Raw genomic sequence first — 14,041 nt, 5'->3', positions numbered from 1 at the left:
TATTAACCAAACACTAAGGCAATAAAATATATTTGCATTTAGAACTTGAAACTATATATATTATTATTAACATAACTAGTCAGGCTAATTAAAGTAGCAAAAATAAAGGTAAAACTCTACCTCTTTCTCACCCAATCCAACTCAATTCTTTCCTGCCTAAGGCCATCTGATTCAGGCTTCAAGCCAGTCCTCTCCAACAACCTCCCCCTACTCAACATGTAAGTCAAGCACTTGTACTTGCCATGAGGTAAACACATCTGCATCCAGACTTAACTCACCTATACATTACCAAGTCACCAATTTAGGCCTCTCCAGAGCTCTAGATTCCCAGATCCAAGTGCCTGCTGGCATAATGCACGTTGATAGTCACAGGACCCACCCCTGAACTTATTCTTAAATTCATTACCCTCCTTCTGCACCAATCCTGCCCTTTGATCTAACTTCATATCTCAGTTAAAGATACTACCACATTATCTAAGTCAGAAATCTGGAAGTCGCTAATGTGACCATCATTAGTAGTGTTCACCAAATATTTCCAAATCTCCTTCTGGCTACATAATAAAATTCTATTTCTTTTTTCTTTGAAGTTAGGTGTGGCCGTGCAATTTGCTTTGGCCAATTAAATTTGAGCATAATTGACATGTGTTCCTATTCAGTAGCCTTAAGGGCCACTGTTCGGTTCTTTTTCTCTGCCACAGTGACAAGCAACATCAAAGAGATGGGTGTCTGATATATCAGCTTCATCCCAGAATGAGTGACTACAACAAGTAGAGTCCCCAACCCCACCAGTTTAGTCTAAGAAATAATCTTGTTTTTATCAAACTACTGAGATTTGGGGGTTGTTTCCACCCGTGACCCTTCCTTCTTTTTCATCCTATTGGTCTTTAAATCCTATGAAGACTGCCTCCCAAATATTTGTCACATTAATTCTTTCAACACTCTCAGTATCAATGCCTTCATTCATGCCCTTACCATTTCTCACCTGGATTACTACAATGGCTCCTAACTAATTACACTGCCTCCAATCTCAACTCCTCCTTATTAACAATCTTCCACAAAAGCTGTTAGAGTAATCTTTCTAAACCATAAATCTCTTCATGTCATGCAACTGCTTAAATTTCCTCAGACACCCTTCTCTTCTTGCTTCATCATTTAAAAAATCCAGGCATAAAAATACTTGTGGTTCCCAGAACACATCCTGAACCATCTGGGCCATCTTTGTACATGTTGTTTCATTTGGCTATGAAGTGCTCTCTTACTCCTTTTTTGAACAGTAATTCCACTTTTCTTCAAGGCTCAAGTTTCAAAGTCTTCTGGAAAGCCATTTTAAAATATCAAAGTGACTAGGTACCCCCTCCTGTATGTTCTACCAATACATCTTATATACTTTCAGCACAGTTTCCTTATATGAAACCCTCAACAGATCTTGCAAGCTTTCAGACACAACTGATCAGCTACATAACACAAGGGCTTATTTCACTGACTAACCCGAAACCTGTAATTTGAGTGGCCTGACCAAATGTACTTGAAAGTCACTTAGAGTAAGGGCTTGGGCCAGATGCCACATGAGTACAGAATAGGTCTGAAAAGAAATTGAGCAGATACACAGAAACAAACTGAGTTGACAATAAAGCCTGACAGGAAGAGGCAGATAGTCGCCTTGGATGCTGATACCTTTCTGGTTCCCAGTCCCAGGTCCCATGAGGCCTAGTCTTTATTCTTCTACTCAGGGAAATCTCTTCCTTTTAATAATGTCTCTTCTTGAGCTAGATTAGGTAACAGTTTCTGTCCTTTGCAACCAAAAAAAAATCTATGATTACAACTAAAGCTACTAAAGCCCTAGCAATTTCAACAAGAATACTCTCTTTTAACACTTGAAGAACCTGGCAAGCCACCACTGAAACTGTATTTCCTAAATTGACAGATCCTTTTGTGAAAGGATGGAAACCTAAATCATCACTGTTGAAAACTACAAACATTTCCAAATATCCCTACTTGAAAACCACATCATTTCAAATTTAAAACATCCACAGGAATAAGAAATGTGAGCCTGGTTAGTAAACCACACACTACTTAGATGTGAGAAGCCCAAAAACTGGTTAAAAGATGCTGATCTGTTCTGAACAGCATTATAGTAAGAGCATGGATCCTAGTGCTATAAGCAATTTTTTTCATCAGCATCTCCAATTACCTTCCTTAAAATAGAGAGTAAAAGCAACACAGTATTTACTTTATAAAAAATGTAAACATATGAGCTTTTCAGGAGAGGCAGTAACACTTTTATTTTGAATATTATAGGCTAAAATAATACAGTGGCAAGCCTAAATACAGATATCTCAGCAAACAAATATGTATTTACAGATTTATAAATCAGTGTATTACCATATCTTATATTTAGATCTTCCTCTCTAGTATATCTAGGCTATTAAATAACATTTACTTTTTAAAAAATTAAATAGGATTATCATTTTCAAATTTAACTCTGACCTACATTTTTTAAAAGGGGTTACATATTCCATTTGGTCTAACTGTATGCCTCTAAAGAAAGTAACAGTACTCAAACATAGCAGATTTTACTTTGACCTCATTTGTTGAATCAAGCTTTGTTTTGTTTCTTTAAATATAAAACCTTCATACAATCACTTTTCAAACAAATCAGAATTTCTCACTGGGAGTTTAATGGAGAAATCACAGCACCAACTTTTTGAGCACCAGTTAAATTTCTTAGACCCTAATTGGTTATCTTATTTTTCATTAAACATGCTGATGGCACTGTACAATCTTTTAAAAAATCAATGTGGTAATACCATGTCCAATACTACATCCCTTGAGGATCTACCAAAAAAGATACAATGCAAAACATGGACAAAGTATACAGCTCTATGTATGAAAATATTAACTGACACAATGTATAACAGGGTTTCTCAGTAGGGCTCCAGTGATTGTCTGGATGCCACAATTCTCCTTTCTGTAAGACTTCCTTATGAATTATTGACACTTACCCACTAAATGCCAGAGGCCCTCCAATCACTGTGGGCAATCAAAAATACAAATTTTTCAAATACTTCTAGCTAAAATTCAATGACAATTTCAAACACACATATACACTTGAGACATCAGCCTTTAAATATTACAATAAATAAAACACAACAATATGAAAAATGCTTACCACAGGCTGAGTGAAAAAAGTTTACAGTAACAGTGTATAAATCCTTTGATTACACTATATTAAAATAAATCCATGTAAAAAGGGCTGGAGAGAGGTTTTGATAGGGTGGTAGGATCACTGGCAGTGTACCTTTTTCTCTATTTCTCCTGATGTGACTATATTGGTTGTATTAATTTTAGCTAGTTGACAGCTTTTACCTTATTAGTACTTTTAAAGACCAGAGAAATGAAGAAAACCAGCAAGCAAAAAGAACAAAAAATCCCACAGGTGTTGATGTTAGAAATGATGTTAGAAATCAGGCCAGGATTACCCTAGGGGTATTATGCACTTGAGCAGGAAAAGGAGAACTCCTAGGGTACAGAGAATCCTATCCGGGTGCTGGATGTGTTCACTTTGTGAAAATTCAACAAGCTGTATACACTTAACCCTGCACTTTTCTGCTCCTTATACCTCCATGAAAAGCTTACTGAAAAAGACAACAAAGGTTTCTTACCATTGTAAAAAGGTTTTCATGATGTATGAGATTCCCTTATTGAGTAAACAGTTAAAACAGAAATTCTGGATATTTATCATCTGGCAGCACTAATAAGAATTTTAATATTTACAGTGAATGTTTACACCAATTCTTAATGTTTAAAAAGAAACTGAATCATGGCCTCTTGCCAAAAAAAATTAAATTTAAAAATCTGAATTTTCATATTAGCAACCAAGTTCTTAAAATGTTAATGAGAAACTATTCTCACATTCTATTAAAGAAATATCATTCCAAATTTAAAACAAATCAACTTCTACTCAGCTTCCAAAGATTAATCGTAAAATACTGTTTCCACAACACTGCAAAATAGAATTATCTGTCTTCAATACAACTACTACTATTACATTTTTATGCATTTCGGCCCAAATCTGCAAACACATCTTTAATGTAAGGACCAGGTTATGACAACTTCATTACAGAGCAAGCAGAAAACATGTCATTCGAAAGGCATGTCGGGCTTCCCTGGTGGCGCAGTGGTTGAGAGTCCGCCTGCCGATGCAGGGGACGCGGGTTCGTGCCCTGGTCCGGGAAGATCCCACATGCCGCGGAGCGGCTGGGCCCGTGAGCCATGGCCGCTGAGCCTGCGCGTCCGGAGCCTGTGCTCCGCAACGGGAGAGGGCACAACAGTGAGAGGCCCGCGTACCGCAAAAAAAGAAAAAAAAAAAAAAAAAAGCATGTCAGTACTTGTGAAAAACAGGAATAGGGACTAACTGCCTTTAAGAAAAACTGCTCAAGGATTTTGCCCGGCCCGTATGTGTTATATTTGTTACGATTTTGCAAAATGTATTACAGTTTGTGACACAATAATTCTATATTAATGCACTGTTTAAGTAACGAGCTTTTTTATTCTGACTTTTAAACTCCAAGCAACTAACACTTGATTTCAAAAAACAGCCCATTACTAAATGTCAGATGATAACTGGCAGCAGCATATTGCCACCCAAGTGCATTTTTCAACTATGTAAGTGGTGTTATGTTGGCAATGAAGAATATTCTGTGATATATTTCTTCTGCCAATGAGACACCTTATTATCACAACCTTGAAAGCAAGGTTAGTTTACAATCATGTACAAAATATTTTACTATTTGATTCCAATTCTTTCAGAATACAGCACTCCTCCAAACTGTTCTCAATTATTAAGAAATGTTCTGAGCGCTTAAATGAAGAGATAGCTGAAAGCACTTTCAAAGTTATAAGATATTCAAAGCTATACATGAGATGGCTAGTCAGTAAAGATACATGTGCATGCCCTTATGAAGCATCTTTGACAAAACTGTATTACCAAATCTATTCATGTAGAACCAATTTATATTAACCCAGATGAGTCATTCTACAACACAAACTACAAGACAAAATATTATTGTCATGAAAAACTTTTTAAAAGGTGACTGGGAAAAAAAATAAAAGGTGACTGGGAGGCTGGATGGGTGACTGTCCTAGATTAGAGATAACCAAATGCATTGTGTGATCTGATTATCTTCTAGATCAGAAAAAGAAAATGAAAAAAAGGCATTATCAGAATAACTGAAGAAATTCAGATGTTATATTTTAATCAATGTTAAACTTCTTAGATATGTTAATAGTATTGTGGTAATGCAGGAGAATGTACTTAAGAGATTCACATTTAAGTGTTGAGGAATGAATAGTTATGGTGTCTGCAACTACTTTTAAAAGCATGGGAGGGGGAGGGTTGTATGGGTGTCTGTGTGTAGGTGGGGAGAGGGAGACACAAAGACAGAAATCAACTGTGGCAAACTATAAATGCAGATGAAGGGAACATGGGAGTTATTCTTTAGCTTTTCTGTATACATGAAATATTTCAAAACAAAAATGAGAAGAAAAACTTAAGTAAAATTTAAAAATCCAAACACCAACTTTTATCAATATCTATGCAGTAGCAATGAAATATACTTACAGAGAGAAAACCGAAGAAAAATAGGTCTACATGCATCACTATGAAACAAACCAAAAAGTCAAATACAAATTTTTTTTAAAAGGAGAAAAATCCTGGGAACTACTATCCCTTCCTTCAAAGATTTTGAGAAAATGAACAAAATACTGAGAATTTTCATATTCTAAGCTCTAGCTTTAAAAAGTTTATGCCTGTAAGAAAGTAAGCAACCCTCAAACCCCTTACAAATTTTGTGAGTAGATAGTACTGTACAAGGGAAATGTTACTTCAAAATACACTACTTGGGAAGTGTCTGAGAACTGTGAATGCCAGTCCAGATCAAGACTTTTACAAGTATACAGCAGGAGTAATCCTGTACGGATTACTTTTTCTGAAAGGTTTAGGACGGTGTGACCTTCTAGGAGGAAATTTTAATCCGTTGCCAAATGGGTGAACAGACATGATCTTTAACAACATGGATGGGCTCGGTTAGATGAACCAAGAAGATGCTAAATTTGTGAACATAGGCCTAGGGACAAATATAGGCCTAATTCCATCTGTCATCAGCTGCACACTTCCCCGTCAGCAACAACGGTCCGACACTGAGGCACTAAGAACTGGACAGTTTATCAGGCGCAGTCTCCGCGATTTGCCATTGCAAAAACGCTATCAGGAGCTTGCCATGAGGACTACCTCGGGCCCACCTGCGGCCATCTTAAGTTCGGGAAAAAAAAGAAAGGGAGGAAGGGCACTGAATTCGAGGACCCGACGGCGACCAGAGCGCGGAAAGCACAAAAAAGGCAACCTCTCTAACTCCTCTGTAAGGGTTCTGTGCAGAGGTTAACCCACCAAATACGACTAACAAGGAAAGCAGGAGCGTGGGGCCCGGGCCGCGGTGCCCTAATCAAACATGGGCACCAAGGTAAACCCGGCGGTCACGTGACTGACACCGCGCGCCCCCGTCCGCTCTCTCCCCCATGCCTCGGTTCCCTAGGTCTCTCTGGCGCTCGCGCCCCTCCCCCAGCCGAGCTTGAGCACTTACTCTGGGGGGTAGAGCCGCAGCTCCTCGATTTCTCCTAGGAAGGAAAAAAGCGTCCGCATCTGCTCGCTGGTGACCGCCGACGACAGATTCGTCACCTGAATCACCGCCGTAGGGGTGAGGCCGAAGCCTAAGCCCAACGCGAAGCCGCCGCTGCTGTTCATCCCGATCCCGCTGCGGCTGCCTGCCTCCCCAACGTCTACGACGCGTCAGCGACGGAGCCGGGAAAGCGGAGAACGCGCGGCCGCGAGCGCGCTCCCGCTAGCGAATTCACGGCAGCGGGCAGGTCTAGCCGCCCATTTCACAACTCCCCTGCTCCCAGGGCTGCGCGCGCCAGCCGGAAGCGTCGCCCCGGCAACCCGGCGGATCTCGCGGGGCTTCGGCCTGGGGCTCCCGGGTGGTTGAGGTTGTTTCTCCCGCTGCACTTCTCCCCGGCAAGGTTTTGATCGATTTTTTCCGGCCTCCACTCGATCAGTTTCCTGTGTTCCTGTAAACATGGGAGATCCACCTCTTTCCAGTCTTTACACTAGATAGGACTGGGGAACCAAAAGGCCTGGCCTGCTGGTGCGGAGCTGTGAAGAAGGAATGACTAGAGCATCGCAGATCAATACTTGACCGAACTATAACGTGTCATTATTAAATACAGGCAGCTCCCTCGCCCCGACTATTTTAAAAAATTGGTCGGTGTCCTCATTGTGAAAAAACTTGGGAAATTTTACAAAACCTGTAAATTTTGACGGAATTAAGGAAGGAAGCAGTTAAGATGAAGGCTATGCGGTTGTCGTTTATAACATTTATTCGCTCACTACACAGATATTAATATTTGAGTATTATGTACCAGACACTGTTAGACAAGAGCACATAAAGGACAGTTACAGAAGGTCCACATAGACCTTGCAACCTAATGAGAGACAAGTAACAGTAGTATGGGAAACTAGGGCAGCTGTTCCCAAAATGCCATTCACAGAACCTGGAGGGTCCTCGAAGCCTTTTGAGTGATTGTGCAAGGTCGAAACCGTTTCCATAATACTAAGACTCTGTTGATCTTTTTCACTTTGTTGACAATTGCACTGATGGTGTAAAAGCAATAGTGAGTGACTGGTGGCACCTTAGCAGGAATCAAGGAAGTGGTGTCAAACTGCACTGCTGGTATTTTGTATTCTTCACCTCCTGGCACTCATAGCATACAAAAATTATGATTTTTAAAATAAGCTAGTTTAACTTAAGAATGTCCTTGACAAAGGAGTAAAAATTATTAATTTTATTAAATCTTCACCCTAGTATACACCTCTTTTTAATGTGTGAAGAAATGGTAAGTAGTTCTGCTGTATGCCCAAGTAGGAGGAACATCTCCATAAAAAGCACTTGTGTGATTGTTCGAGTTTTCACACAAAAATCCAAAATTTTTAAAATTTGTATCTACCACCTTGAGCTTGACAGCTTTCCAGTATTTAGACTTTTCTGCTAAAAACACCAGTGATATTAACAAACGTATTTTTTCACATTATATATTGAAATAAGTGACCATTTGAAAATCTCTACAACTCAATGAACCACTGTTTTCAAAATAACCAATGCATGCTTTTACAGAATCAAAAACAGTCACCAAAGTTGATGGACCCATGGATTTTAATCTAGCAGAATACAAAAAGTTAATTGATATGATTTCAGATTCAGTCCACATTGAAATTGCACTCTTAGAAACTATCACATATCCAGTTTGGTGTAGTATCAAACAAGAATATCTAGAATTATCTAGAAAGACTATGAAAATAGTTTCCCCTTTTCCAGCTCCTTATCTATGTGAGACCAGATTTTCTTCATATGTTTCAACAAAAACATATCACAACAGATTGAATGCACAAACAGATAGGGAAATCCAGCTGTCCTCTATTAAGCCAGACATCAAAGAGCTTTGAAAAATGTAACACAATACCACTCTTCTCAAAATTCTTTTTTGGGAAATATCACTTTATCATAAAAATGCATCATTTACCCCCCATAGCCATTGGGAACAGGCTGAAAAAATGCATCATTTATGTAAGTACATAACAGGTTTATAATTTTTTTACATAGGTTTTTTAAATCTTAAATTTCACAGATTTAATTTTTTTTGATGTATTTATTGTGTTGAGTCTTTGTCGCTGCACACGGGCTTTCTCTAGTTTCAGGGAGCGGGGCCTACTCTTTGTTGCGATGCGCGGGCTTCTCATTGCGGTGGCTTTCCTTGTTGCGGAGCATGGGCTCTAGGCGCACGGGCTTCAGTCGTTGTGGTGCACAGGCTTAGCTGCTCCGCAGCATGTGGGATCTTCCCGGACCAGGGCTCAAACCCGTGTCCCCTGCATCGGCAGGGGGATTCTTAACCACTGCGCCACCCGGGAAGTCCCAGATTTAATTTCTAATATGATAAATATAGATAGATATCCCATAAATCTCTTAGGGGCCTTGATAATTTTTAAGAGTAAAGAGTAAAAGGGTCCTAAGACCAAAATGTTTGAGAACTACTACCTGAGGGATAAAGCACAGGGAGAATTGGGAGCATGTAGAAAGGCCACTTAAACGCAGTGCAGGTGGAAGTCTTCCCAGGAGAGATGTTGCTTGCACTGAATCTTGAACAAATAGGAATTCGTCAGACAAGGAGGGAGGGAGAAGCAGTGAAGGGCATTCCAGACTGAGCTTGAAGAATATACAAAAGCAGAAAGGTATGAGGGCCCAAGTGAGGTCCAGAATATTCAAAGGTTAGTATTGCTAGACCAAAGGCTGAGAATGACTAGAGATACACATGAAAGAATAAGCCTTGATGAAGGATGCTGTTTGTCATGCTAAGAGGTTACTTTATCACAAACTGTTGGCAGCTGTTGAAGATGTTTGAGCAGGAGAGTGACTATGTCAAGATTCCTAGAATGATTGTTGTCACTGCAACATGGAGATATATTGAGAAGGGTGGAAACTGGAGGCAAAGGGACTGGATCGAAGGGTAAGTGGTGGTAGTCGTGGAAAACAAGAAACAGTCCCAAATTTAGGGTCATTGAACCCATTTAAGAATAAAAGGAATACAAACTATCTGTTCAGAAAAATATATATGGGCATACACTTGGTTTTAGATACAATTACAAGTGTTTTTCGGTCTTCCTCAAGCCCAACCATAGACCCCAGGATTAACTACCACTTGTTTAGAACACTGGTCGTCAGACTTTCATGTGCATCAAAATCACCTGGAGGGCACATTAAAACAGATTCCTGGCTCCATCCCCAGATATTCTGATTCAGTAGATCTGGAGGAGGAGCCTGAAAATTTCAATTTCTAACAAGTTCACAGGTGATGGTGCTGCTGGTGATCCAAGAACTCCATTTTCTAAAAATAAATTTATGTATTTATTTTTGTTTGCATTGGGTCTTCGTTGCTGCGCTTGGGCTTTCTTTATTTGTGGCGAGCAGGGGCTGCTCTTCATTGGGCCGCGCGAGCTTCTCATTGCAGTGGCTTCTCTTGTTGCGGAGCACAGGCTCTAGGCGCATGGGCTTCACTAGTTGTGGCACACGGGCTTAGTTGCTCTGCAGCATGTGGGATCTTCCCCGACCAGGGCTCGAACCCATGTCCCCTGCATTGGAAGGCAGATTCTTAACCACTGTGCCACCAGGGAAGCCCCCAAGACCCCCAATTTGAGCACCACTGGTTAAGAAGTTTGTAAAGCGGTACTTATTAGACTTAGTAATCTACTGTTGATGGTAAAGCAGAGGGAGGAATTTATTTCTGGCCTGAGGGACTGTGTAATAGTGCCATAGTTTAGGACCAAAAATAAGAAAGAAGAGCAAATTTGTAAAGAAGGAGCAAAAAATATTGAAATCCATTATGGACAAGTTCCTGAAATGAAATTTAAGGAAAATGTTCAGAACTAAGATAAAGTATGTGATTTAAGCTTCAAAGTAGATACAGTTATGCCAGGTACATGTGTAGCATGAGAAATGCATTGGGTAACATTAAAGGGACAAATACAACAAACAGCCAAAAATAAATAAAACCAAGCCAGGAGGAAAATTAGGAGGGAGGATAGTCACAAAAGTTGAGGGAGGAAAAGTTTTAATGGGAAAAAATGAAGAGTAGGGAGGAAAGAATGATAAAAAGTGTCAGTCTGCAAAGATGACAAAATCAGGAATAAAATGTACCCATTGGTAGATATAATGTGACTACTGAGACAAAAGCTACTTGAACCAATTTAGAGAAGCAAAGGTCACAGTGTCATTGTCACTTCCACTGATTCCTCTATGACTCTCTCAGCCAAATTTCCCACCCCTTGGCATGTCCTAGCTCTGCCACTCTGACCAATTTCAGACTGCTCCACCCTGGCCCTCTGAGATTCATTTTAGAATTCCAGCCTCCATGCTAGTATGTTCTGTCGCCAATCTCTGTAATCATTTTCATGGCCCCAATTTGCAGATATTTCTTCATCACGAGGCCCCTTGATTTCGTCTGCCTACTGACCCAACATCTAAATAAGACAAGCAGTGACAAAGTTGCAGTGCAGGAAAAAAGGTCTCCTCATAAGTAAAACAGGCCCATAAGAGCAAACCAGAAACCAAAAATAAGAATGATAAACTCTAGCAAGTAAATTAACAACAAAAAGAGAAAGATATGCATTAAAATTTTATGCATGTACAGTACTGGATTTAGAACCAAGAGGTGACTTTGGAGAGTACAGTGACAGGAAGAGAATGCTTGAGCTGGGAAGGGGTGCAGATGATTGTGGACTGTACTTATAAGAATAGGTCTTGGTGCCTTTGTTCAGTCTTGTTTTGCTTTTCAAACAAGCAAGATCTGCAGCAAACCTACTCTATGGAATTTTAAAGGAAATTTGACAGTAGAGAATAATTTAGAAGTAATTTTAGGTAAGGAAGGATCTGTAAGTAGCCCTATCTTTGAAGGAGGAGTGCAGATTGTAGTCCTAAAACAGCAAGAACACACTGGAAGGAAGGTTAATCAGTTGTACTAGAAAGAATCAGAAAAGGAGTGAGAACTGTGCATGCATAAGTGGCCCTGTGCGTGTACAGGAAGTCCCCTGTATGTGAATGAGTTCCATTTGGAGAGCACATTCATAAGCCCAATTTGTTCATAAGTCCAACAAAGTTAGCCCAGGTACTCAACTAACACAATCGGCTATATAGTATTATACTGTAATAGGTTTATAATACTTTTCACACAAATAATACATACATTAAAAAAAACAAACACAAAAAATAAAGAAAACATTTTTAATCTTACAATACAGTACCTTGAAAAGTAGAGTAGTACAGTACAACAGCTGACATACAGGGGCTGGCACGCATGTTCACATCTTTGAAAGTTCGCAACTTGAAGTTTCGTACGTAGGGGACTTACTGTATTGTGTGGGGTGTTTTGAAATAGGACTTTTCCAGAAATGAAGCAGAAACTTTTTTTTTCGGCCACTCGGCTTGCAGGATCTAAGTTCCCCAACCAGGGATTGAACCACGGCCCCCAGCAGTGGAAGCGCAGAGTCCTAACCACTGGACTGCCAGGTAATTCCCTTTTTCTGGCTGTGTTGCGCAGCTTGGGGGATCTCTAGGCCACCAGGGAACTCCCCAAAGCAGAAACTCTCTTAGTCTTTTTAGTCTTTTCCTGTGCTAAACCACATGACCCTCTTCTTTCAATACCCAGAACTCTCAATTAGTTCATGGTGTCTCTAGTGGGCTAGTTCTGGAACCCTATCATTGGCATAATTTTTTTGAATTACTAACAAATTATTTTTGCTAGCTTCAACAGAGAGGAAAAGTGTAGACAGTAATAGAGTAGAAGAAATAATCGCACAACAAAACTTGAGAAGGGATCTAAATAGGGCATATTTAGAACAGGCTTTGGCTACTCTAAATAAAGTAGAAAATATGTAAGAAGATGACTAAGGTATTTAATGGACTTGCAGGAAGAACAGAACAAAGAAATATTAGCAAGGGAAGTGACCAGGGCAGCTCTGAGAACTTTGGCAGCAGATATTCATAGACCATCTCAAGAGTGTTGCCAATAAGGTAAATCAACTCCAATAATTCCCAGCTCCTGGCAACCACTGATCTGCTTTCTCTTTCTTTACATTTGCCTTTTATGGAAATTACATATAAATTTAGTTATACAATACATAGTCTTTAGTGTCTGGCTTCTATCATTGAGCATAATATTTTTGAGGTTCATTCATGTTGGAAAGTGTTTCAGTAGTTTATTCCTTTTTAGTGCTGAATAGTAGACCATTGTATGAATTTTCAACATTGTGTTTACTTGTTCAACATTTGATGGACATTTGGATTGCTTCTAGTTTGGGGCTATTATGAGTAACGCTACTATGAGCATTCATGTAAAAGTGTAATTTCTTTTTAGTAGATACCTAAGAGTGGGATTGCTGGGTCATGTGGTAAGTTTGTTTAACTTCTTAAGAAATTGCCCAACTGTTTTCTAAAGAGGCTGTACCATTTTACATTTCCACCAGCAATGATGAGAGTTATGTAAGTAATGATATATCATAGTTTTAATTCCCATTTCCCTAGTAGCTAATAATGTTGAGCAACTTTTAATGTGCTCATTAGCCATTCATATATATTCTCTGATGATATATCTATTCAAATATTCAAATCTTTTGTCATTTTTTTAATTGGGCTGTTTCTCTTTTCATACAATTGTAAGAGTTCTTTAATTCTGGATATGAATCTGTTATCAGATGTATGACTTGCAAATATTTCTTCCCAGTCCATCACTTGTCTTTTCATTTTCTTTTGGACATGCATCAGTGTTTTGTCTTTTCATTTTTTAATAGTGTCTTTTAAAGAGTAAAGGTTTTTTATTTTGATAAAGTCCAAATTATCAGTGTTTTGTGTTATGGACTGTGGGTTGTTTTTTTCTTTTTTTTTTTTTTGGCTCTGACCAGGGATGGAACCCACGCCTCCTGCAGTAGAAATGTGGAGTCCTAACCACTGGACCACGCCAGGGAATTCCCAGGACTGTGTTTTTATTGTCACATCTAAGAAATCTCTGCCTAACCCAAGGTTATAAAGATTTTTCTCCTGTGTTTTTCTAGACATTTTTAGTTTCATCTCTTACATTTAGGTCTCTGATCTATTCTTAGTTAAATTTTATGTGTGGTGTGAGGTAAGGGTCATTGTTGTTGTTGTTGTTGTTGTTATCATCCTTCTCCTTCTTCTTCTTCCCCCTCTTTTTCTTCTTCTTCTTCTTCCTCTTCCTCTCCTCTTCCTCCTCCTCCTTCTTCTTCATATGATATCAAATTGATCTAGCACCATGTGTTGAAAAGACTATACATTCTGCATTGAATTGTCTGATCACCTTTGTCAAAATTCAATTGACCATAAGTTGAAGAATTTTATTTCTGGACTCTCAATTCTGTTCTACTAAT

At 39.2% G+C, this 14,041-nt stretch overlaps 1 protein-coding gene across 2 annotated transcripts in view; it reads right to left on the bottom strand.

Annotated features, from left to right (window-relative positions):
• The window catches only part of SREK1 (splicing regulatory glutamic acid and lysine rich protein 1), a 56,392-nt gene extending 49,417 nt beyond the window's left edge, over positions 1-6,975 (bottom strand). Inside the window, exon 1 of one of the 2 annotated variants that reach the window (XM_059062273.2) lies at positions 6,639-6,975. In XM_059062273.2, the coding sequence (XP_058918256.1) occupies positions 6,639-6,799 (161 nt within the window). In that variant the 5' untranslated portion in view covers positions 6,800-6,975. The remainder of the gene's footprint in view (positions 1-6,638) is intronic. The other variant, XM_067031052.1, reaches the window with a different exon arrangement.
• Positions 6,976-14,041: the final 7,066 nt, after the last annotated feature.

Source organism: Kogia breviceps, chromosome 4 (assembly GCF_026419965.1).
Source record: "Kogia breviceps isolate mKogBre1 chromosome 4, mKogBre1 haplotype 1, whole genome shotgun sequence".
Lineage (NCBI taxonomy): Eukaryota > Metazoa > Chordata > Mammalia > Artiodactyla > Physeteridae > Kogia > Kogia breviceps.
This window is presented reverse-complemented; position numbering and strand designations above follow the sequence as displayed.